Here is a 23,259-nt window from a genome sequence, read left to right as displayed (position 1 = left end):
AAAATGTTATATGTCTTGTTGCGATTCAGATGTCTTGCTATGTGTTATGTGAGAGTGTTGATGACCTTTTCTTACTCTGTAGCCCCCTTTCGTCCGGATTACCCAAGGATTCGGGTGGTCAGGAGGAGAGGGTGTTACATAGCTGCTTCGAAGCTGAGGGTCAGCCACTTCGCTGTGGATAAAATCTTTGATTGCACTACGGCATGGAATGTGGCCCCTCTTTCATATGCTGTCGAGTTGAGCTTATTAGAGCTATCCTTCAAGGAGTTTAAAGTTTCTGGATGTCTATTGTGCCCATTCCAGCAACTATTATTGAAAAAATTGATAGATTATGCAGGCTCTTCTTATGGAGTTCTAAGTCTCCTTGAGTCGCATGGAGGGATATCTGCATGCCGAGGAACGAGAAGGGCCTTGGTCTTAAAGACCTTAAAAGCTGGAACTTGGGCCTCCTTTCTAAAGTGCTCGGGAATGTTCATATTAAGAAGGATTCGCTTTGGGTCAAATGGGTGCACCATCATTATCTCTCCTCATCTAGCATATGGGAGCGACTAGCAAAGAAGGATGACTCTACCCTTTTTAAAAGGCTGCTGGACATTAAGGACATGATTTGTCATCGTCAAGAGACAGTTGATACTGTCATTTCCTTGCTCGCTAGCTGGGTTCATGGGACAAATGTGCACTTACCAACAGCGTATGATTTTTTTAGGCCGAAGGGACGGGTAAAGCCATGGGCTTCGGTCATATGGAGCTCGTGTTTGGTGCCTAAGCAAGCGTTCATTCTTTGGTTATGTGCTAAATCTTCTCTCTTGGCAAGGGATAAGATTACTTTCATTGATATTGATTGGACATGCCCTTTTTGCAATGGAGTTGAAGAATTTGTCTGTCACATTTTCTTCAAGTGTCCCTTTAGTTCTATTGTTTGGGGTAGCATTAGGGACATGCTCAATCTTTCAAGATCCATGTCTACGATTTCAAGTGCCCTCAAGTGGCTCAAGAAAGAAGCTCTAGGTATATCTTGGCCGAGTAAGGCTAAAAGAATTGCCTTTGCAGCCACGACTTATTTCATTTGGGATGCTCGTAACCGACTCATTTTCGAAGAGATTAGGCCCATTGAAGAGGTCATCATTAGAAAGAGTAAAACATATGTATATAAAGTAATGTTTAGCATGTATTCCTATGTTTTGGTCCAATCCATTGTTTTGGGGTCCATGTAATTGGCTTCATATCATGTTTTGCCTGAATATGCCCAATGTATTCATGTACAAGTTTTTTTTATCATTTTATTCAAATTTACTTTTTCAAAAAAAAAAATGTAAAATATGTCGTGGGTGCATATATGGGTGGTCTTCATATGATTAATTGTGGTTAATTCTCTGGTTGATTCAGTATTGTTATTCAGCTTATATTTTTTTTATTATACTTGTTAGATTTTGTGGCTCAGCTTACTTTAATATCATTTAAAAAATGTGTGAGCTTGGCTGAAATTCTTTTGGTACTTGCATATACAAGATGCTCCCAACCTAAAAGATCTTAGGGGTGTTGTAGGTGTGTAGGCATTTGTATTTATTTTATATTTTGTTTTTACTGTTGAAAAAAAAATAGTGATATTGCATTGCAATGGAGACTTGTGAAATTTATTGGGAATGAAAGGTCAATCATTTTATTAAGGTATCAGAGTTAATTAATTATGTTTTGAGGATTGAAATTCCCAGTGTGTTGATTTATATTATGATGGAGGACTTTAAATTTTTAAAAATTTTGCTGCCGTTCCATAATATATGTATATTATATATATTATGAAAATAATAATATTATTATTATAATTAAGGTTAAAAGTGGTCGAAGTATATATTTAATAATATATTTTTAAAAATATGAATAAATTTATTAATATATTTATAAATAAATTAGTCTTGAACTTTTAATTAGACCTATTTATTAGTTTTTAATTGATTCAGTTCACAAGTTAAAATTTTTTAATTTAAGTTCATTTTATTTACAATTTTTTTTTAAAATTAAGCTTAATTTTAACTTATTTATCTTAATGAATAAATTTTTATTAAATTAAATATAAAGTTGTTGAATGAATCGTCTCAATTCTAAACAAGGGTCAGTTAAAAAATTGTTAACGATTAGAAATAAGAGAAAAAATAATTGCAAAATATTTTGAATCTTTATTTCACTTAAGTTAAAGTGCACTTTCCAAATCTATAATCATGGAAGGGAGGGAGTTGAATTTATTTTTTTATTTATTTTTTTGCATTTTACAAATCTCATTTCTAAAATGTTTTACCTTTTGATTTAAGAGTTAAGATAGATGCATATGATTTAAAAGTAATGTCTAGAGAAAGTACATAATTCTTAATTAGTTTTTAATATGCTCTTCACGTATGATTATTTTTTATATATTTAAATAAAAATTTGTAAATAAAAAATTTATATTAATAATTTACATTTAGTATTTATTGTATTAATAATTTGTATTTTGTAATTTTCATTAATAATTTAAAATTTTCAATTACTTTGAAATAATAAGCACTAATTATTATAAAATTAATAATAAATTTTAAATACATGAATTTTTTAATACTAATAATTAATTTTTAATACATTATTATGTGAATATTAAATATTTAATTAATCTATCAATTAATCAAAAATAAATACTATTTATAAAAAATATGAATAAACATTTAAACTATTAATTAAGTCACATAAAATTATTCATTAAATAAAATTTTATCTTTATATAATATAATAATATATAATATAATATCTTTATATATATTAAAGTAGGATAATCTGAAAAAAAATTTCCCTCAAAACTTGTATTAATAATTTGTCTTTAGTACTTATTGCATTAATAATTTATATTTTTTAATTTGTATTAATAATTTAAAATTTTTAATTTCTTTAAAATAATAAGTATTAATTATTATAAAATTAATAATAAATTTTAAATACATGAATTTTTCAATATTAATCATAAGTTTTTCAATACATTATTAAGTAAATATTAAATATTTAATTAATTCATCAATAAATAAAAAAAACACTATTTATGAGAAAAATGAATAGGTACTTAAACTATTAATTAAGTCACATAAAATTGCTCATTAAATAAAATTTTATATTTATATAATATAATAATATATAATATAGTATATGTATATTATATTTAAGTAGAATAGTTTGTAGATTATTTTTCCCTCAAAAAATTTATTAAGCTGGTTTTTGCCTTTAAAATTTATATTAAATTTGCATAAATTTTCTTAAAAATATTAATAAATAACTTAAATTATTAATTAAATCATAAAAAATTGTTCATTTATTTAAAATTTTATTTTTATATCTTTATTCTATATATGTATAATATTAAAAAGGATAGTCAGACAAAATATTTTGTCAAGTGGTGAATTCTTTTTCTCAAAAATTGCTTTAAATCAAATGTAGTGATTAATTAATTATTAATTTTACTTTAATAATTATATTATAGTCTTAAATAATTTAGTGGGGAAGTAATTTCCTTGTTAATCCATATATGGATCCTTTAATTTACAATCCTAACAAAGCCTTTAAATAAGGCAGGCTAATTAATTAAACACTAACCTGATGAACGGAATTGCAGCAGAAAGAAAAGCAGGAACTAACAACACAACGTCCAAACATTCTAATTAATCTCAACAATTAACTAATCCACTACATGCCCACCTCCCTCCTCCTACCCACCACTTCGCATCATTCTGATTTTTATTGATTTGTTTCTTTAAGTTAACCCCTTGGAGGTCCTTCGCGTGCCCACGTCCTTCCGTCAGGACAGTGGGTATGCCCACCACAAAATGACTGTGGAAATGCACATAGGTCAGAAAAGAATCTGTCTTTTGGACCACGGTAGATGATGTCCAGGGGTTCTCCTCTGCCTGCCTTGTGCTCAAAGCAATAGCCATAGCCACAGGTATAGGGCCGTCTTTTTCTCAATACAACACCTCGGATCCATTCAATTAACCCAAACTCAACACGATCACTTTGTTGGATACTTTCATCTGGATTTGCCCGTTCTTCACCATTCTCATATGCCATATGAACAGTGGTTTTTACTGAGGCAAACATTTCAGGATTATAGCTAACATAAAAGATGATATCGGTCCAAGTTTTCCAATCATTCACACCCACCTCTGGAACAATATCATCAAGTGCCATGTAATCCAAAAGTAAGTGATCAGACTGAATTCGACGACGAAAAGAAAAGGCGAAATCCGTGGCATAGACTACATCATTGCGCATCCCGTAACATTCCACACGAACATAATTCTCACGACGACGGAGAAGGTCAAGTGAAAGGTAAGGTGAAAAAGCCTCCGAAGTAGCCTTTGCTTCAAAAACAACACATGCAGCAAAACCCTTGAGGTTCTTATGCCAATCTGGCATCAACTGCATTCGAACACAAGGCCCCTTAATATTTTGAATCTTTCTTCCAGGAAGAAAAGCCGTGAATTCCGGTTCAACATTATTATTCTACAACAAATAAACACATGTGAGATAGAGAGAGATGGACCTTCAGATAATATTTAGATAAATTTTTCAAAGAGAGAGAGAGAGATGGACCTGAGAGAGATGGGCCTTAAGACAATTTCTCAAAAGTTCAACGGGGAGACTGGGTCTATTCTTCTCTAGTGAAGGACAATTAGTTAAATCAACTATTGTAAGCTTTCGAGGCAGGGGATCCGGTAATGTTTCTAATGATGTGCATCCACTTGCCACAATGCAATCGATATTTGTCGGGAGATTGAGCATCGTCTTAAGCATCTTGCAATCTCTCAAATTAAGAAATGTAAGCTTTTCAAGACCTCTAATGCTATCTGGCAAACTAATAATGTTGCTACCACTAAGGTATAAAAACTTCAACGAGGATAAAGAGCCTAGGTCATTTGGAAGACCTCCTTGCAAGAGGGTGCAGTCAAGGAGATTTAGTTTCTCCAAAGACAATAAGCCTGATAGAGGAGGTAGATCAAGACCCATGGGATCTTGACCTTTTTTTGGAAATAGACATGGTGGGAGCAATGAATTCCTTGGTGTTGATGTTACTCTTCCCCCGCATCCCCGTAATGATAAAAACCGAAGTTTCTTCAAGTGTATAATCGAGGACGGTAGTTGCTCAATAGCAGTAAAATCAGCGCGAAGTTCCACCAAGCTTTCCAATTCTCCAATGCCCTCGGGCAACTCGCTAAGTTTTGAGCAGCCATTAACAATCAAATATGCAAGTCGTTTCAACCCACAAATGCCACTTGGAAGACTTGTAAGTTTTTTGCAATCACTTAGGAAAATAAGTTGAAGATTGCTCAAATGTTCAACTGGCAATTCCTTTACACAAGTCTCATCCAAATAAAGTGCAATTAAGCATTTCGTAAACTCTAAAACTTCATAAACATTTTTAAGTTTTGAGCAACCAGAAAGAACAAGTATTTGAAGGGATTCAAGCCAACTGCCTGTAGGAAGAAACTCAAGATATTTGCAGCCCCCCAAATTTAAGATCGTAAGACTTTTGATGGCTTCAATGGACGGGTCAATCTTAACCAAGCGCGTACAACCATCAAGAATCAATTCTTTAAGATTTGTTACCGGAGTAAAACATGAGATCTTGGTTATGCCTGACGAATAATTGAGGTCAACGTATTTTAACTTGTCTAGGCACTGTCATAAATATCAATAAACAAAGTTAATATAAGATAAATAGAAATTTAGTAATACGAGCATGTAGAATTTAAAAAAAATAAAAAGCAACCGGATTTATTTTACTCATACCATTGTTCCATTCCAAGGTTGTTTTAAGCCACTATGTGACATTTTTAGTTTGACAAGCCTGTCCGCTTGAAAATTTGCTGGTAGGAATTTTAAAGGGTATTGGGGCCATTCAAGAAGGCGTAATTTATTGGAGAGGTTGTCGACGGCACCATCAAGAAGCTCAACAACACCTTGGAGGCTAAGCAGTCGCAAGTTGCTCATGTTTGAAAATGCATCACGACGCAAGGATATCTTTTTTGTTTCACAAGAATCCATAACTATGGCCTCCACTGGTAGTTCTGTCCCCTAACAAACAAGCAGTCAAAATAAAAAATCAAATCTTAATGAAAGAGAAGCGTAGCTTTTATCCTTAAACAAACAAAGTGAATGTTTTGTTAAATAATCTATTTAAATATGTTCTATCTTATTGGGAGTAAAAAAGAATATTATATAAGTTTTAAGTTCTGCTATGATATCATGATTCATAATTTTTGTTGATCCAACTAACATAATGAAATTTAGCCAAGCATGCATGAGAGGTTACTCTTGAGAGTAAAAATAAAAATATAAAAAATAAAAATACACCTCAATAGACAAACCTAGGCTCTTAGATTATAAGATAATTAACAAATTCAACACATTCTCAATTGAGAGCCCTTGCACTTACTTTTTTTTGTGTGAGTACATCATAGACGTCTTCGTATTTCCACAACCTGCTTCTTTTACCAGGCTCTTTTCGGTGTTCTTCATAAATAATATGTCGTCCCATCTCTCGTATCAGATCATGCATTTCTATTCTATTGTCACTTATCTTTACAAGTGCCTTGCTTTGTAGATTCCTTATTCCATAATCAGCGTTGAAATCACAAGCATTCAGTATTTCTATTACAAAATCTTTGCTATTCCATTCGAAGAAGCACGCAATGTCAAGAAAAATCTCCTTATCCTTTGGCTCCAAACTTTCATAGCTTAATTTGAGCACTGAATGAATTTTTTCATGGGGCTGTTGCCTTAATCTATCAAATGCACTTTGCCATTCATTTATGCTTAGACCACGGAGAATCGGGACCAAAACTTTGAGAACTAATGGAACTCCTCCAGCGCGATGAAGAAAACTGTTTGTGAGCCCCTCATAACCCTGTGTTGGTTGGTTTTTCCCAAATACTTTCTGACAAAATAGCTCTAAAGCTTCTTCGTACTCTAGTTCCTTGACATCATACTTATGCTTCACTTCAAGCAAATCAAGTACACGAGGGTATCTTGTTATTATTATAATTCTGCTTCCTAAACCCAAACAATATTCAGGGTTACCAATAAGTGCTTTGAGATCCTCTGCATCGTCCACATCGTCAAAGACTACAAGAACCCTCATATGCCGTGCCCTCCTCATTATTATACTACGCCCTCGATCAACATTATTTTTTATATCAACATTATGTGAGAAGATATCAGAGATGAGCAATTTTTGCAATGAAGCACAATGGTTTTCCTCACGATGAGCTTCTCTAACATTTTTAACGTAGCTGCTAGCATCAAACTGAGAACGAATTTGGTTATAAACAGCCTTGGCAACAGTAGTTTTTCCTATACCACCTATTCCATGTATCCCCACTATACGTGAATCATTCAATCCTATACCCAACAGTGATTTCACTTCTTCTACACGAGTATCTAATCCAACAACATAATCAAGAATGCTTGAATCCTCATCCTCCAGTTTACTTTGCAGGACTTTGACGATTTCTTGGACAAGTTTTGCTTCAAGCCTGTCCGTTAGATGAAAAAAATAAAAATTCAAGATAAGTTTTAAGAACCCAACCACGTCTTATAAGAATATAGCTACGTGATGAAGAAGTGATCTTGGTCTTCTCTAGCAGCATATGCATGGGATGTTTTGACGAGGAAAAACAAGCTTTATAACGGCATTAACTAGAAAATAAAAGATCACTTTTTCATCACAAACATACAAGAAGCGTTGCAGGTGACAGTGAAAACATATTAACTGAGCAAATATATTATATATACTTAGATATGTTGATAGTGAAGCCCCAACTCAAGGCTGCTGGACGGAAGGCTAGTGGGCTTGACCCACTTAGCAACCTCCAGCAACCTCTTAAAGGATGGATGGCAATTGGGCTTGGCCCATTCAGCAACCTCCTGCGAACCGTTAACTCGATGGCCCATCCAATGCCCTCCCATATATAAAGCTCGGTCTTCGTTTGTTACAACAGCATTCGCCCTTAGCCCTAAATCTGCCGATTTTCTCTCAAAACCGATCTTCTCTCTTGGCTATTTAAAACCCTAGCTGCGACTCATGGAGATACACTGGCGCTCTCAGATCTCTTCCATCTACTGCTGTCAACCTTACCTTTGGTGCTGTTTGAGTCCTACAGATCTTGTGTGTTGGCTCGTTTATGGTTGTAAGCTATTTCTGTCACTGATTTACATATTTATCTTGCTGTACTTTGTATTGAGTGTTGAGGAGTTGAGGGTGTATATCTATCATCATTATTATAGTGCAGTGAGCTCCCTTAAACCGGAACTCAACGTGGATGTAGCCCTATTTTAGGGTGAACCACGGTAAAACCTTGTGCCTCTTCTTTTACTGTTTTTATGCTTGTGTTGCTACGATTTATCTTGTGGGAACAAACTGTTATTTTTCTTCCTGTGTTAGAGGTGGTTGGGATATTTTGTATGTGTGTATGTGTACGCCCCAGCCCAACAGTGGTATCAGAGCCCTAAATCGATTACCTGGTTTATCTTGCTGTTTTGTTTTCTGTTCATGTTTGGGTAACTGTCCTCTAAGGTTTTTTATGAGAGATTTAGTCAGTGAGGGTTTACTGAGAAAATCTCTAGTAGTGACCAGGGGTTAGGGTATCCGATTGCAAGATGACTACCACTAGGTTTGATATTGGGGTTTTCGATGGTAAAGGGGATTTTGGGAGTTGGAAGAAAAAGATGAGGGTTCTGCTCTCACATCATAAACTGGTAATTGCCCTAGAACCAGATGATAGGAAATGGACTAGGGAACAATTAGCTCAGACAGCTGAGATTAGGGAAGAGGCTTATAACCTTATTTTTCTACATCTAGGTGACACTGTTATTCGAAAAGTAGATGGAATAACCTCACCTCTTGACCTTTGGAATAAACTAGAATCTTTATACGCTGTTATGGCTGCCCCTAATTTAGTTTATCTCAAAGGTCTGTTATTTAATTTCAAAATGGACACGTCTAAGTCTATGGATGAAAACATAGATGAGTTTACTAGGTTGTCTCTTCTTCTAAGGGGGACTGATCAAGCATTAGGAGACACTAGTGAAGCAATGATCTTACTAAATTCTTTGCCTGATGATTATAATGTGGTAAAACATGCTCTCCAATACACTGGTATAGTCCCAACACTTGAATTAGTTATTTCAGGGCTAAAGGCTAGAGAACTAGAATTAAATGCCTCTAAGAAACATGGTAATGCTCTATTCACAAAAGGGAAATTTCATAAGAAGCAATTTAATTCTGAACCATCTACTGGATTTAACTCTAAGGGCAAGAAAAAGGATAACAAAGGAAAACAAAAACCTAAATGGAAATGTTATCATTGCGGTAAGGAAGGCCATATTAAAAAATACTGCTATGACTTAAAGAGACAAAATCAAAAGGCAAACCCAACTGATCCTGTAGGAACCTCAAATTGTTTAGCAGAAGTCTTAACTGTTTCTGAAACTTCCTCTAGTGAATGGATTATGGATTCAGGATGTTCTTTTCATATGAGTCCTAACCTAGAATGGTTTCATAACTTTGATGATAATGAAAAGGGAACAGTTTATATGGGAAACAATCATTCATGCAAAGTAGAAGGCATAGGGGACATATCACTTAAACTTCATGACAACAACTTAATAATTCTCACAGGGGTAAGATATGTGCCAAATTTAAAAAGAAACCTAATATCACTTGGTACTTTAGATGAACAAGGATTATCTTATAAAGCTGAAAGAGGTTCATTGTTTGTATTTAAGAATGATAAGTTAGTTCTTTCTGGTACCAAGAAAAATGGTTTATATGTTTTGAATGGTTGTTGTTCTTCATACCTGCCTGCTGCATGCACTGTTAAATCTGAGGGAACAGATCTATGGCACTTGAGGCTTGGTCATATGAGCTTGAAAGGTATGCAGGCTTTATCGAGCCAAGGCTACCTAGGTTCTCTAACACCTGACTCTATAAATTTCTGTGAGTCATGTATCCTTGGCAAGCAACGCAGGTTGAGCTTCCCTAAAGGAACTCACCTTGCGAAGGCATGCCTAGAATACTTACATGCAGATCTTTGGGGTCCATCTCAAACACCTACTCAAGGTGGAAACAGGTATTTTCTCTCTATTATTGATGATTATACTAGGAAGGTCTGGGTTTTCTTACTTAAATCTAAAGATCAGACATTAGACAAATTTAAGTCATGGAAAACTCTAGTAGAAAATCAATCAGAAAGAAAAATTAAAATTTTAAGAACAGATAATGGGTTAGAGTTTTGCAGCAAAGAATTTAACGAATATTGTAATTCCCAAGGCATACTTAGGCATAGAACAGTAAGATATACACCCCAACAAAATGGGGTAGCTGAGAGAATGAATAGAACTTTATTAGAAAAAGTCAGATGTTTATTACTTACTGCTAACTTGCCTAAATCTTTATGGGGGGAAGCACTAAACACAGCTGCATATATAGTAAATAGGAGTCCTTCAACCGCATTAAAACTTGTTTGCCCAGAAGAAAAATGGACCAAGAGAAAGCTAAACTACAATCACCTTAAAGTTTTTGGGTGTGAGGCCTTTGCTCACCAGTCTGAGGGTAAGTTGGACCCTAGATCTAAGAAGTGTATATTCTTAGGATACCAAGAAGGGACTAAGGGATACCGGCTATGGGATAGGACTTCAGGTGGAGTAAAAATTATAATAAGTAGGGATGTCGTATTCAATGAAGATAACTTCCCTTGCAAATCCTCAAATAAAATAGAAGAAACTTCAGAACATCATGAACATAGAGGTGGAAATTATATTGAGGTGGAGCACCGAACTGGAACCCATGACCAGCTGACAGTACCTGATCCTCAGGAGTCTGATCCAGTATCAGACAGTAACTTAGGAGGAAATTTTGAGCACTTAGAAGAAAATCCTGAGTCTAACCATAGTGAAATTGAAGTTGAAGAGGTGGCTGAAGACACCCCTCAATCAGATCTCAGCAACTATCAGCTTGCTAGAGATAGAAGTCGTAGAGAAGTAAGACCACCTGCTAGGTTTGGCTATGCTGATTTAATCTACTGTGCTCTTATAGCAGGAGCTGAAATGAAATCTACTGAACCTTCTTGTTATGAAGAGGCCATTAAATCACATGAACACCAAAAATGGAAACAAGCCATGGATGAGGAAATGGCATCTTTAAAATTAAATGGAACATGGAAGCTGGTTGCAAAGCCTAAAAACCATAAGTTGGTAAAGTGTAAGTGGCTATATAAACTGAAAGAGGGAATGAACAAATATGATCCTATTAGGTATAAGGCTCGCCTAGTTGCTAAGGGGTTTACCCAAAGGGAAGGGATAGATTATACTGAAATTTTTTCACCAGTTGTAAGGTTTAAAACAATTCGATTGATGCTAGCTATTGTTGCTCATTTTGACCTAGAACTAGAGCAATTAGATGTTAAAACAGCTTTCTTACATGGGGACCTAGAAGAACTTATATATATGGATCAACCTGTTGGATATGTAGATCCTTCTCATCCAGAACATGCTTGCTTACTTAAAAAATCTCTATATGGATTAAAACAATCCCCACGACAATGGTATAAAAAGTTTGATGATTTTGCATTGAAAGCTGGTTTCATTAGGAGCAACTATGATGCCTGTTTTTACTTTATAATATCTGATGAACCTGTTTACTTGCTTCTTTATGTTGATGACATTCTACTGATTAGCAAATCTAAGGTTAAAATTAAAAACCTAAAGTCTCAATTAAATGACAATTTTGATATGAAAGACTTAGGTCCTGCAAATAAAATTCTTGGTATGAAAATTGAAAGGAATAGAAGCAAATATTTTATGAAAATTCATCAGCATGATTATTTGGAAAAAACAATAATTAAGTTTGGTATGGCTGGCTGTAAACCTGTAAACACCCCCCTAGCTGGACATTTTATTTTATCAAAATCTCAATGCCCTAAAACTGATGCTGAACATATTAAAATGGAAGATATTCCTTATGCTAATGTAATAGGGACTATCATGTATTCAATGATAAGCACTAGACCTGACCTTGCATATTCTATTTCACTACTTAGCCGTTTTATGTCTAATCCGGGAAAATCACATTGGGATGCACTGAAATATGTTCTGAGATATATTAAAGGTACAACCGGAGTAGGGTTAAGTTATATGAAGAGAGGTGAAAATCTAGATCTTGTTGGATATGTAGACTCTGATTTTGCAGGTGATCGTGACACTAGAAAATCCACAACAGCCTATATGTTTTCTCTTGGAGGTAATTGCATCAGCTGGAAAGCACAGCTGCAGCCATTGGTTGCACTGTCTTCCACTGAGGCTGAATACGTGGCTTTGACTGATGCATTCAAAGAAGCCATCTGGCTTCAAGGTATACTATCTGAAATCCACTTACTGGTAAGAAATGCTGACATATTTTGTGACAATCAGAGTGCTATACACTTGTGTAAAAATCCGGTGTACCATGAGCGATCAAAACATATAGACATAAAATACCATTATGTCAGAGATCAGGTTGCAACAAGAAAGGTAAGCATCCAGAAAATTCCTACTGAAGAAAATCCAGCCGACATGGGGACTAAGGTGGTGTCAACAGCAAAATTCAAACACTGTTTGGATTTGCTGCATATTGATGTTGGTTGACCCAAAACCAACTAGAGTGATGAAGGTAAGAGGTTGAAGCATGCTGCACTATTAGACAGGTTTGTGTTGAGTCTTCAAGGTGGAGAATGTTGATAGTGAAGCCCCAACTCAAGGCTGCTGGACGGAAGGCTAGTGGGCTTGACCCACTTAGCAACCTCCAGCAACCTCTTAAAGGATGGATGGCAATTGGGCTTGGCCCATTCAGCAACCTCCTGCGAACCGTTAACTCGATGGCCCATCCAATGCCCTCCCATATATAAAGCTCGGTCTTCGTTTGTTACAACAGCATTCGCCCTTAGCCCTAAATCTGCCGATTTTCTCTCAAAACCGATCTTCTCTCTTGGCTATTTAAAACCCTAGCTGCGACTCATGGAGATACACTGGCGCTCTCAGATCTCTTCCATCTACTGCTGTCAACCTTACCTTTGGTGCTGTTTGAGTCCTACAGATCTTGTGTGTTGGCTCGTTTATGGTTGTAAGCTATTTCTGTCACTGATTTACATATTTATCTTGCTGTACTTTGTATTGAGTGTTGAGGAGTTGAGGGTGTATATCTATCATCATTATTATAGTGCAGTGAGCTCCCTTAAACCGGAACTCAACGTGGATGTAGCCCTATTTTAGGGTGAACCACGGTAAAACCTTGTGCCTCTTCTTTTACTGTTTTTATGCTTGTGTTGCTACGATTTATCTTGTGGGAACAAACTGTTATTTTTCTTCCTGTGTTAGAGGTGGTTGGGATATTTTGTATGTGTGTATGTGTACGCCCCAGCCCAACAAGATATTCAATTATTTTATCAATTTTGTCTTTATTTATGCTCTTATTTCTTTTCCCATTTCAAAGCTAACATGAAATAAATTAGGAAAATGTCCAAATATCAGCAATTAGGAAAGAAGCACTGAAGAAATGATAAAGCAGGACATAGTCCTGTCGAGGAATTGAAGCCAAACCTACGATGCCCCAAAAATAACTTAAGTATCTTGAAAAAACAATCACATCAAATTCGTGTTTTTTGCTAACCAAACAAATAGAAGAAGAGTTACCCATGGGTTGTGCCATTTTCTGAATCCCACCCAGAAATACCGGCCACTTCCATTACAGCGTTTCTCCATGTCTGCACCTCCTCTTCGCTGTAATCTCGCTCGTGTCTGGCGAATGCTTCTCTAACGCTTCCTGTTTGTTTCCGTAAGTTTGAGGGATTTAATTTATAAAACACAGGAAAAACGGTGAGTCCCCTTGTCTTCTTGCAGTCGAGGATCTTAACGAGTTCAAGCAAGCACCACTTGGAAGAAGCATAGTTCTCGGAGAAAATAACGATGGCAAACCTCGACTCTTCGATGGCTTTCAGAAGCGTATCTCGAATGTATTCGCCTCTCTCGAGCGTCACGTCATCCTTGAACATGAAAATGCCCTTCTGAAGCAGAGCAGAAAAGAGATGGTCAACGAAGCCTCCGCGGGTGTCTCTGCCTGCGAAACTCAAGAAGACGTCGAATTTCCAGGAACTAGACCCAGAAGAGAGAGAAGCTCCGACATGCAATTGGGTGCTGGTGGAACCCATTGTTCTCCGTTGCGGGTCTTGATGTTATAGGAAGCTATAGCAGCTGAGCTTCAATGGCGGATGGCGAAATACAAAGTGAAGACAGGATATTGAGGAACGGAACTGCAGCATATATATAGAAATGATTTGAGAGAGAGAGAGGACGGCGAAGTATCTCGGAAATTTCGAGGATATATTTCCGTTCATTCTCCGTTGCGTGAAATGTACGCGTAAAATTTCCATAGTGGAGATTTCGATTCATTAAAAAATATTTAAATTGATAAATAATATTAATTTATGTAAATAGAAAAAGTTATAAAATCCAAATTACAATCATAATCCTTTTACCAAACAGCAACACACTGTGAATAAGCGCATATATATATATTATATTAATTTTTATTCAATTTTAAAAAATATATAAATTAAATATATCACTGTCAATAAGTTAAAATTAACTATTGTTGTTGAATTTTTTAAATTTAAAAACTCACTTTTTATTTTTTATTTAAAACGTAATGAACTTAGAATATAAAATAAATATATATTTTTAATTCAAAAAATATTTTAAAAATATATAAACTATTCCATAAAAACAAGAATAAAGAATTACATGTGGCCGGTTATGAGGTCGAGCGTAGTTATAAAAAAATATTTTTTGCATTTGAAAAGATGTAAAAAAAATGTATTTAAGATTTAATATTATGTTATAATTTTTTCCATGATGTTGATTAATTATTATTATATTTTATTAAAAATTATTATTATATCATCTTTACTCTCTCTTGTATATATCCTATATTATTTTCTTTGTCTGTCTATTTGAAGCGGAAGAACAATGATAATAACTAAAATTAAGATAGAAACGATGATGAGCACAAATAACAACAATGACAATATATTTTTATGATAATAATAGCAACAATGAAGGTAAAAGCATGTTCTCACTTTCTTTCTTACTCTTTCTCTCTCTCTTTGACTTTTTCTTTATCATTTCTGTCTCTTTCTTTCTCTTTTTCTAAACCCAAACATGAGTTCTAGATAAAGGGTATTATTTTCTCTTTGATTTCTTTTTTTTTTTTTTTTGAGTCACATTAGAGATAATCAATTCTAATTATTGTCGTAAAGCTACTTAAAATCACATTAAAGATAAAATTAAATTTATAACATTTAAAGACTTATAAATAATATTTTAAAATTCTTCTACTACTAAAATGTCATCTGCAATAATATGCTCTTTAATATTTTTAATCAAGAAAAATACTCAGAAAGTGGGAAAGCGTTGAAATTTGAGGAAAAGAGACGGATGTTGCAACGTGAATGGGGAGAAGCTACCAACCTCTGAAGGGGAATAGAATTATTGCATTATAGAAAGTGAGAAGGAAAAGGGAAGGATGTTGCAACGTAAGTAGGGGAAGCTACCAACCTTTGAAGGGGAATACAATTATTGCATTATAGAAAGTGGGAAAGCCCTAAATTTGAGGAAAAGAGGCAGATGTTGTAACGTAAATGGGGGGAAGCTACCAACCTTTGAAGGGGAATAGAATTATTGCATTACAGCCTGAAAAGCCACAAGCCTTGGCTTTCCAACAATACTTTTATTTTTTGAGTTATGCTACGCACGAAGTTGACGCGCAACAGAGAATTCGTGATAAATTGACAATTAAAATATCGTGATATTTTCATTTGAAGGATGATAATTTCTCCCCCTAACTATTTTCCCCTCACATGCTCTCTCTCCACCGTCTCCAGCAACCAGCCGCCGGATCCTTCTCGCCTCCGCCACCGCGCACCAGCAGCCGCCGCCGCCGAGTTGCCTTCTCCAGCAACCGCCGGATCCCTCTTGCCTCCGCATCTGCCTCGCCTTCTCCAGCAACCGCCGTCTTCCTCTCCCCCCGCGCCGCTGCGTCGCCTTCTCTCTCCAGCAACTGCCGCTGCCGCGTTGCCTTCAACGGGTTGGGACAAGATCCAGATCTAAAAAAGAGGAAAGAGATCTCTCGCCGCCGGATGTATAATTGTTTGATGGATTTATAACACACAATGTTTTGATGTTTCATTCTCAGTCTTGTGCTGCTTCTCTACTGGCACAAATAATTTTTTTTATGTGGCTTTATTATATATGTTGGGTAAAAACCAGCTGCTCTTTAGAGAGGAGAGTGGAGAGAGAGTGGTGTTAATTACTTTCTTTGGATTAGAAAATTTAATTTAATTATGGATTTTGATTAAGAAGATGATAACGATTTGAATTGTTTTTGTTTGGACAGTAAGGTGTAATTGGTAGTGCGCACTTGTTGTATCTCATCCCTTCACTACTCAGACACTGTTTGTAGAAGTTCGTAGATCTCATAACAGCTTAGAAATCAGGGGATTGATTAAGGTTTTTGAGGTAGGAAATAATTTGGATGGCTCTATTTCACTGTTTCTTATGGATGATGGCATGATGATGCATTGTTTTTATGTTTTTTAAGAGGTATATTTTATATATTTATAAATAATTTAATCTTAAATATTTTTATTTTTAATTATAACAGTGTATCATTCACAAACGAGGCAAACAGAAGAAAAGTAAACAAAAATTTTAATAAGGCAAAATGGATATTATATATTTAAAAAAAAAAATTAAATTATAGCTCTGGAAATACAAATCCTCAATACAAATTCTTATCAGTTGAATGAATAAAATTGATGACTTGAGAAATCTTGGACGGAATGATAAGAATTTGGGCGGGAGAAAATAGAGAGAGAGAGAGTTGTGAAGGAGAAGCAACAATGTTTAAGTGGTATTTCAGAGTGTATTTTTGTCCTTTCCTTGTTGTGCGTCAATTTTGTCCGTACAAGTAACATAACTCTTATTTTTTAGAGAGAAACTCTATTTGGAGCAATCTTTTTACTCTTCATAATTATAATTAAAATAAATTTAATAATTATTCTTCACAGCTAAAATTATTACTTATTGTAGCCATCTATATTCTAAAATTACCCTCATATATCTATACATCTCTATCACCTGCGACTCGCCATCGTTCTCTATAACATTTGTTACTTCTCTGCAACCTTCACTTGTCGCCGTCGCCTTCCCTACTTTTACTTACATTTTTTGATTTTTTGGGTTGGAAGATTTGAACTGGCTAGAAGGGGAGAGATTGGATGGGCGAAGGTAGTGGTCGCCTGAGTTTTGGAGGCGTTCCACGCCTCTGAAATTTGGGTTTCGGAGACATGCGTTGCCTCTGAACCCTGGAGTTCAGAGGTGGCCAGAGGCGGCTTTAATTTTTTTATATTTTATTTTTTATACAAATATTTAAAAAAACTTAATTTTTAATTAAATAGTGCTAATTAATATTTTTTTATACTTAAGTTTTTATTTAAGTATTGCAGTAGAATAATTTAATTTTTAATACAAACAAATACATATTTTTTACTTAAATTTTTAATCTAATAATGGATTTTTCGAACCCGTGGATTCGGAAAATCCGTAGTTCCCCGAACTCCAATGTTCGGGAACATATTTTTTATTTTTTAATATTTTATATTTTATATAATTGTATTAACATATTTTTTATATAACATATTTTTTATAATTAATTTTTTATTTAAGAATTGGATTCGAATAATTTAATTTTTAAAAAAAACAAATATATAATTTTTTGTTTAATTTTTTTTTTTTTATCTAACTATGATTTCTCGAACACGTGGGTTCAGAAAATCCATAATTCCCCGAACTCATGGGTTCGGGGAACACATCTTTTATTTTTTTATATTTTATATTTTATGAAATTATATTAACATATTTTTTTTAATATAATATATTTTATATTAACATTATATTAACATATTTTTTTATACTTAATTTTTTTATATAAGTATTGGACTTGAATAATTTAATTTTTTTAAAAAATAAATACATATTTTTTCCTAAATTTTATTTAATATCATATTACCGAACTCCAGAATTCAGGAAACACTATGTTTCTCGAACTCCAAGGTTCGGGGAATTTGGAATTCCCCGAACTCCAGCATTCGGGGAAGACTAGCGTTCCCAAATGACAGGTAACCATTCACAAACATTCATCTTTTTAACATCTTCAAATCTCAACAATTTCGATTCACAAATACAAGTTTCACAAGACACAAAAAATAGATGAAAATAAATAATCACACTATATATATATATATACAAAGACACACATACATATATATACACGCACACACAGACACACAAATATATATATATATATGCACACATACATATAGATATATATATGGAGAGAGAAAGGAAGCTCGACGGCCATGGTCGCCGAGCTTCCTTCCTATATATATATATCTATATATATAGCTATATATATATTTGTGTCCTTACTTCTGTGTGCGTATATATATATATGTTTGCTGTGTTAATGTATATAGGTATATATATGTGTGTATTTTTTGTTGTATTGATATTTTTTTGTTGTATTATATACATTAGATATGATTATTTTTTGTTATATTGTCTTTGTTTTGGAAGGGATGGATGGCGGTTTTGAAAGGAATGGCTGGCGAGTAATTGATTGAGGAAGAAAGTAAATATAAGGGTAAAAATGAGTTTTCAAAATAGGGTATTTTAGATATATTAAATTATAGCTGTGAAGAGTAAAACCTTCGCTGTGAATAGAATTTTCCTATTTTTTAAACTCTGGCTACCTGTACGTACATAAAGGGTTGACAGAATTACTTGATGTAACGGACAGAATGACAAAAATACCCTTGATGCCTGCCTAGATTTTTAGCTCAAATTTAGGCATCTTTCTCACCTTCTTTCTTTATCTCTCTTTCTCTGCAAAATTTAAAATTTTCTGCGTCTTTACACAACCCCACACTCTCTCTCTCCGGCATCGTTCCCCCCATTTGCTGCTATCGCCACTATTGTTCTTCCACCTCCTAGATCTGACGTCGTCGTCATGCCTCTTATCCAGCTTCTGGATATACTGTCGTCGACTTCTCAGCCTCCTGAGTCTAGATCTGTCGCTACTATCTTTCTCCTACCCTATTTGTTGCCACCGCCGACTTCTCCCCTCTTTGTTGCCGCCATTGTCTCTTTCACCCGTCGCTGTTGCCGGCGTCACTCACCAACTCAAACCAGACACCTTCGTTACTGTCAGATCTGTTATGAGATTTTTTTTTGGTTTTATTTTTCTGTTATTTTTAATTTTAATTATTCCTTTTATTTTTTAAAATAATCATTATAAACACAAAAAATATATCTCTAATGTTAATAATGAGATTATATTTATTAATAATTTTATTGCAAGGTGCTTGCTTTGTGGCGCTTTTAAAATAAATTCTTGATCCATTTGAGAATTGTTTGTAATGAATAATAATTAATGCAGTGGTATATTAAAGTTCTTGGTAGAGTTTTTTAGAAGTAATTGATGGCTTCAATTTGTTTAAGTTTAACAAATCTGTTTGAATCATAACTAATTATGAAACAAATAGCCAGCCATAATTTCTTTAGAAATTATAAGTATTCTCTTGTATCAACCATTGGAGTCTCCATCCATTATAATTTGATTTATAACTATTTATTTTGAAAACAATTTCATCAATGGCCTGCCCCCAAATTATAATGTTTGATTTCATAAGTCTAAGTCTTACATGGTGTGTTGGTTATATAAGGTAACTTTTTTTTTTTTTTTTTAAATTTAAGATCGGATCGTCAAAACAAAGACTCTGGAGAATCTGATAACTTCTATTAATTTGGGTGTTTTTTCCAAGTAAAAGAGTTGGAGCTCTCTATACTACCATGGGCTAGAGATGGGGTGTTACCATGAGCTCTCTATACGTTTTTTAACTATTCGTTGTATTAATGTGACTATGCTTGATTTTGGTCATTCATTTGGCAATCACAAGTCATGATTTATCCACCTGTTGTCACTTGTCATGTTTTGTATCCTTTCTAGTTTGATAATGATAAAAAGGGAAGAAAAAATTGTATTTCTATGAATTGATGAATAGTTTATAAGTTATGTTTAGTGATGATGAGTTATATAAGATTGTGGGAAATGTTTCATAACGAATATTGACTGAAAATTCACTCACTTATTTCAATTCTTGTAATATCATTAAAGCAACGCTTATTAAAATTTTATGTTCAGATTTACATAATCAAAACATGGACAAAAAAGAAGCTATCATTATCTCTCCTCATCTAACATATGGGAGCGGCCGACAAAAAAGAATGACTCTACCCTCTTTAAAAGGTTGCTGGACATTAGGGACATGATTTGCCATCGTCAAGTGACAGATGATACTATCATTTCCTTGCTCGCTAGCTGGGTTCATGGGACGGATGTGCACTTACCAACAGAGTATGATTTTTTCAGGCCGAGGGGATAAGTAAAGCCATGGGCTTCGTTGGTATGGAGCTCCTGTTTAGTGCCTGAGCAAGCGTTCATTCTTTGGCTATGTGCCAAATCTTCTCACTTGACAAGGGATAAGATTACTTTCATTGATATTGATTGGACATGTCCTATTTGCAATGAAGTTGAAGAATCTATCTGACACATTTTCTTCCAGTGTCCCTTTAGTTCTGTTGTTTGGGGCAGCATTAGGGACTGGCTCGGTCTTTCAAGATCCATGTCTACGATTCCAAGTGAGTGCCCTCAAATGGCTCAAGAAAGAAGCTCGGGGTACATCTTGGCCGAGTAAGGCTAAAAGAATTGCCTTTGCAGCCATGACTTATTTCATTTGGGATGTTCGTAACGAGCTCATTTTCGAAGACATTAGGCCCATTGAAGAGTCATCATTTGAAGGATTAAAATTAGGGGTGTGCAATCGGTTTAACTGAACCGAACCGGCCGATTTTCGGTAAACCGAACCGAACCGGCTCTAAGTATATACCCGAACCGAACCGAACCCTAAGCTAACCGAAATAACCGAAACCGACCAAACCGATTTTAAACTTCGGCTAACCGAACCGACAATCGAACTGAAAAAATCTACCTAAAACCGAATTGAACCGAACCGAATTAAAACGAAAACCGAGCTAACTGAACCGAATTAAACAAAAACTGAGATACCCGAACCGAAAACCCACCCAAAACCAAACCGAACAAAACTAAACAAAAGAGAAAAGAGTTAAATTATAAACATAAAAATATAAATCAGTGCTATTGTCAATAAGGCCAGCACAGTAATCAGTGCTATTGTTCTTTTAGTACAATTTACAAGTTTGTTTTGTACCTACCTTGTGATAGTTGGACTAGACAATAATAATTCCTAGGTGCAACGCCCTCTAAAACAACAGAAAGCCAATCACGAACTACATTATCAATTTATCATACTCCAAAGGGCCAAACTGCATTCAGACAACATGAACATTGCATTATCATACTTAGTTCCTTGTTAAACGTCGCAAGCTCTGAAAATTGAGTCTACAGAGTGAAAATCTATTGGGATGACAAGGGAAAGAACCCAAAGTTATTCCATGTTGGACCAACAAAAAAAATTAAAAATTGACCTAAATGAAGCGAACATGCCTTATCAATTAGGGGCGTGCAAACAAATGGCAAGTCTCTTTTCAAATATTCAAATATGAGCATCTCACCTGAATTGGAAATTTTTGCCTCATTACTGGATAAGTTTAGTGAGACTTTGTTTATTTTGCTCGGTAGTGGTGTGCATGAGGTTTTGTTGACTCCATGATTTGTTGCTTCCAATACTTGTAGTCTCCCTTGAAGACTCAACAATTTGTCAAATTGCTGAGTCAGCATTGCTCTCCTTTCTTGGCCTCTCGCTGAATTGGAAAGATAAAGTTAATAAAAAGCTATTGAAATATTTTTATGATTTCATCAATTTCAAACTCTTAAATTGGTTTTGTAAAATGAAAAGAAAGTTTGTTGTGTAACAACATACATGCATTATAACAGGAAATATGAAAAGATTAACCAAATGAAGATAGCAATATAAGATATCTAAGAATGGAAAAGCTCAAATGAGGAAGAAGAAGAAGTGAAAATATTAATGCCAAAGTGTAAGTTGAAAATTGCACTCCTTGATAACTCATATGGCATCATAAAAAATAACTTTCCTGAGAATCTGGCATTCTCAGGAAACTTGCAATCAAATCCCTGAATCCTTGAATTTAAATACCTTATTTAGATAGTCCCCATAGCACATACATCACTAGGCATTAGTTCTATGAGGAAATAATTAGATCAGAGACAGAGAGCACTCCATTGGATGTCCAACAGTAATTGACCTCAACAATTGCCATGCCTAATTGATTTTAGGTAGCAAGATATTCAATTATTTATGTTTGTAAAACAGAACAGAATTCCATGCTACTGTAGTCATGGGTTGTTATTGCTGTTGCCACATGAAACTATAATGGACGAACATATATACTGATTTACAAAAACTAAAATATATATAACTAGAAAATAAAAAACATATATACTTACAAATGCGACCAATCTTCAAAATCAAAAATTTAAATTTCCATATTGGACGTTGAGCTGCTGCCGTTTATGATAACCTTTGACAATTCTAAAATCATTAAGCAAAATGAATTAGTTAATATCAAAATAACATGTATTGAACTAACTCTTAAATAAATTTTAAAAAGAGTAACACTGAGGTTTACCTTCTTCAAGTTGTTCAACATGCTCCAAGTCTTCTTCAACACTTATTGGGGTGGTAGATGACCGAAGCCAATCTTGGGTACAAATCAAACTTTCAACCACTTTAGGAGATAAAGAGCTCCTAAATGGATCAAGTACTCGACCCCCAGTGCTGAATGCAGACTCAAACGCAACAGTAGAAATTGGAATTGCCAATACATCTCGAGCCATCGAAGACAGAATAGGAAACCTATGACAATTTGCTTTCCACCATTTCAAAATGTTGAATTCTTTAGCTGGAGGCTCACATACTTCATTGAAATATTTATCCAATTCTGAAGGCACAATTGTAGGTCCACTACCACCGCCACACTTATGTTTTTTAAAGCGAGAAAAAAAATAGATTTTCAGAATCATTTTCGTCATCCGCC

At 34.6% G+C, this 23,259-nt stretch overlaps 1 protein-coding gene across 1 annotated transcript; it reads right to left on the bottom strand.

Moving 5' to 3' along the window:
- Window positions 1-3,647: 3,647 nt before the first annotated feature.
- Window positions 3,648-14,387, bottom strand: LOC127796551 (TMV resistance protein N-like). The gene is made up of 5 exons (XM_052328731.1): window positions 13,738-14,387; window positions 6,449-7,547; window positions 5,803-6,087; window positions 4,606-5,691; window positions 3,648-4,515 (listed from the first exon to the last, which is right to left on the bottom strand). Exons 1-5 carry the CDS (start codon window positions 14,250-14,252, stop codon window positions 3,772-3,774), a joined length of 3,729 nt encoding a protein of 1,242 aa, XP_052184691.1. The 5' UTR covers window positions 14,253-14,387; the 3' UTR covers window positions 3,648-3,771.
- Between the last annotated feature and the right edge of the window lie 8,872 nt (window positions 14,388-23,259).

This window comes from Diospyros lotus, chromosome 3 (assembly GCF_014633365.1).
Source record: "Diospyros lotus cultivar Yz01 chromosome 3, ASM1463336v1, whole genome shotgun sequence".
NCBI classification, from domain to species: domain Eukaryota; kingdom Viridiplantae; phylum Streptophyta; class Magnoliopsida; order Ericales; family Ebenaceae; genus Diospyros; species Diospyros lotus.
This window is presented reverse-complemented; position numbering and strand designations above follow the sequence as displayed.

Coding starts and splice junctions, on each gene's coding strand:
- LOC127796551 (XM_052328731.1), bottom strand. CDS start 14,252: ATGGGTTCCACCAGCACCCAATTGCATGTCGGAGCTTCTCTCTCTTCT. Junction 7,548..13,737: donor GAAAATGGCACAACCCATGG/GTAACTCTTCTT, acceptor TCTAACGGACAG/GCTTGAAGCAAAACTTGTCC. Junction 5,692..5,802: donor AACCTTGGAATGGAACAATG/GTATGAGTAAAA, acceptor TATTTATGACAG/TGCCTAGACAAGTTAAAATA.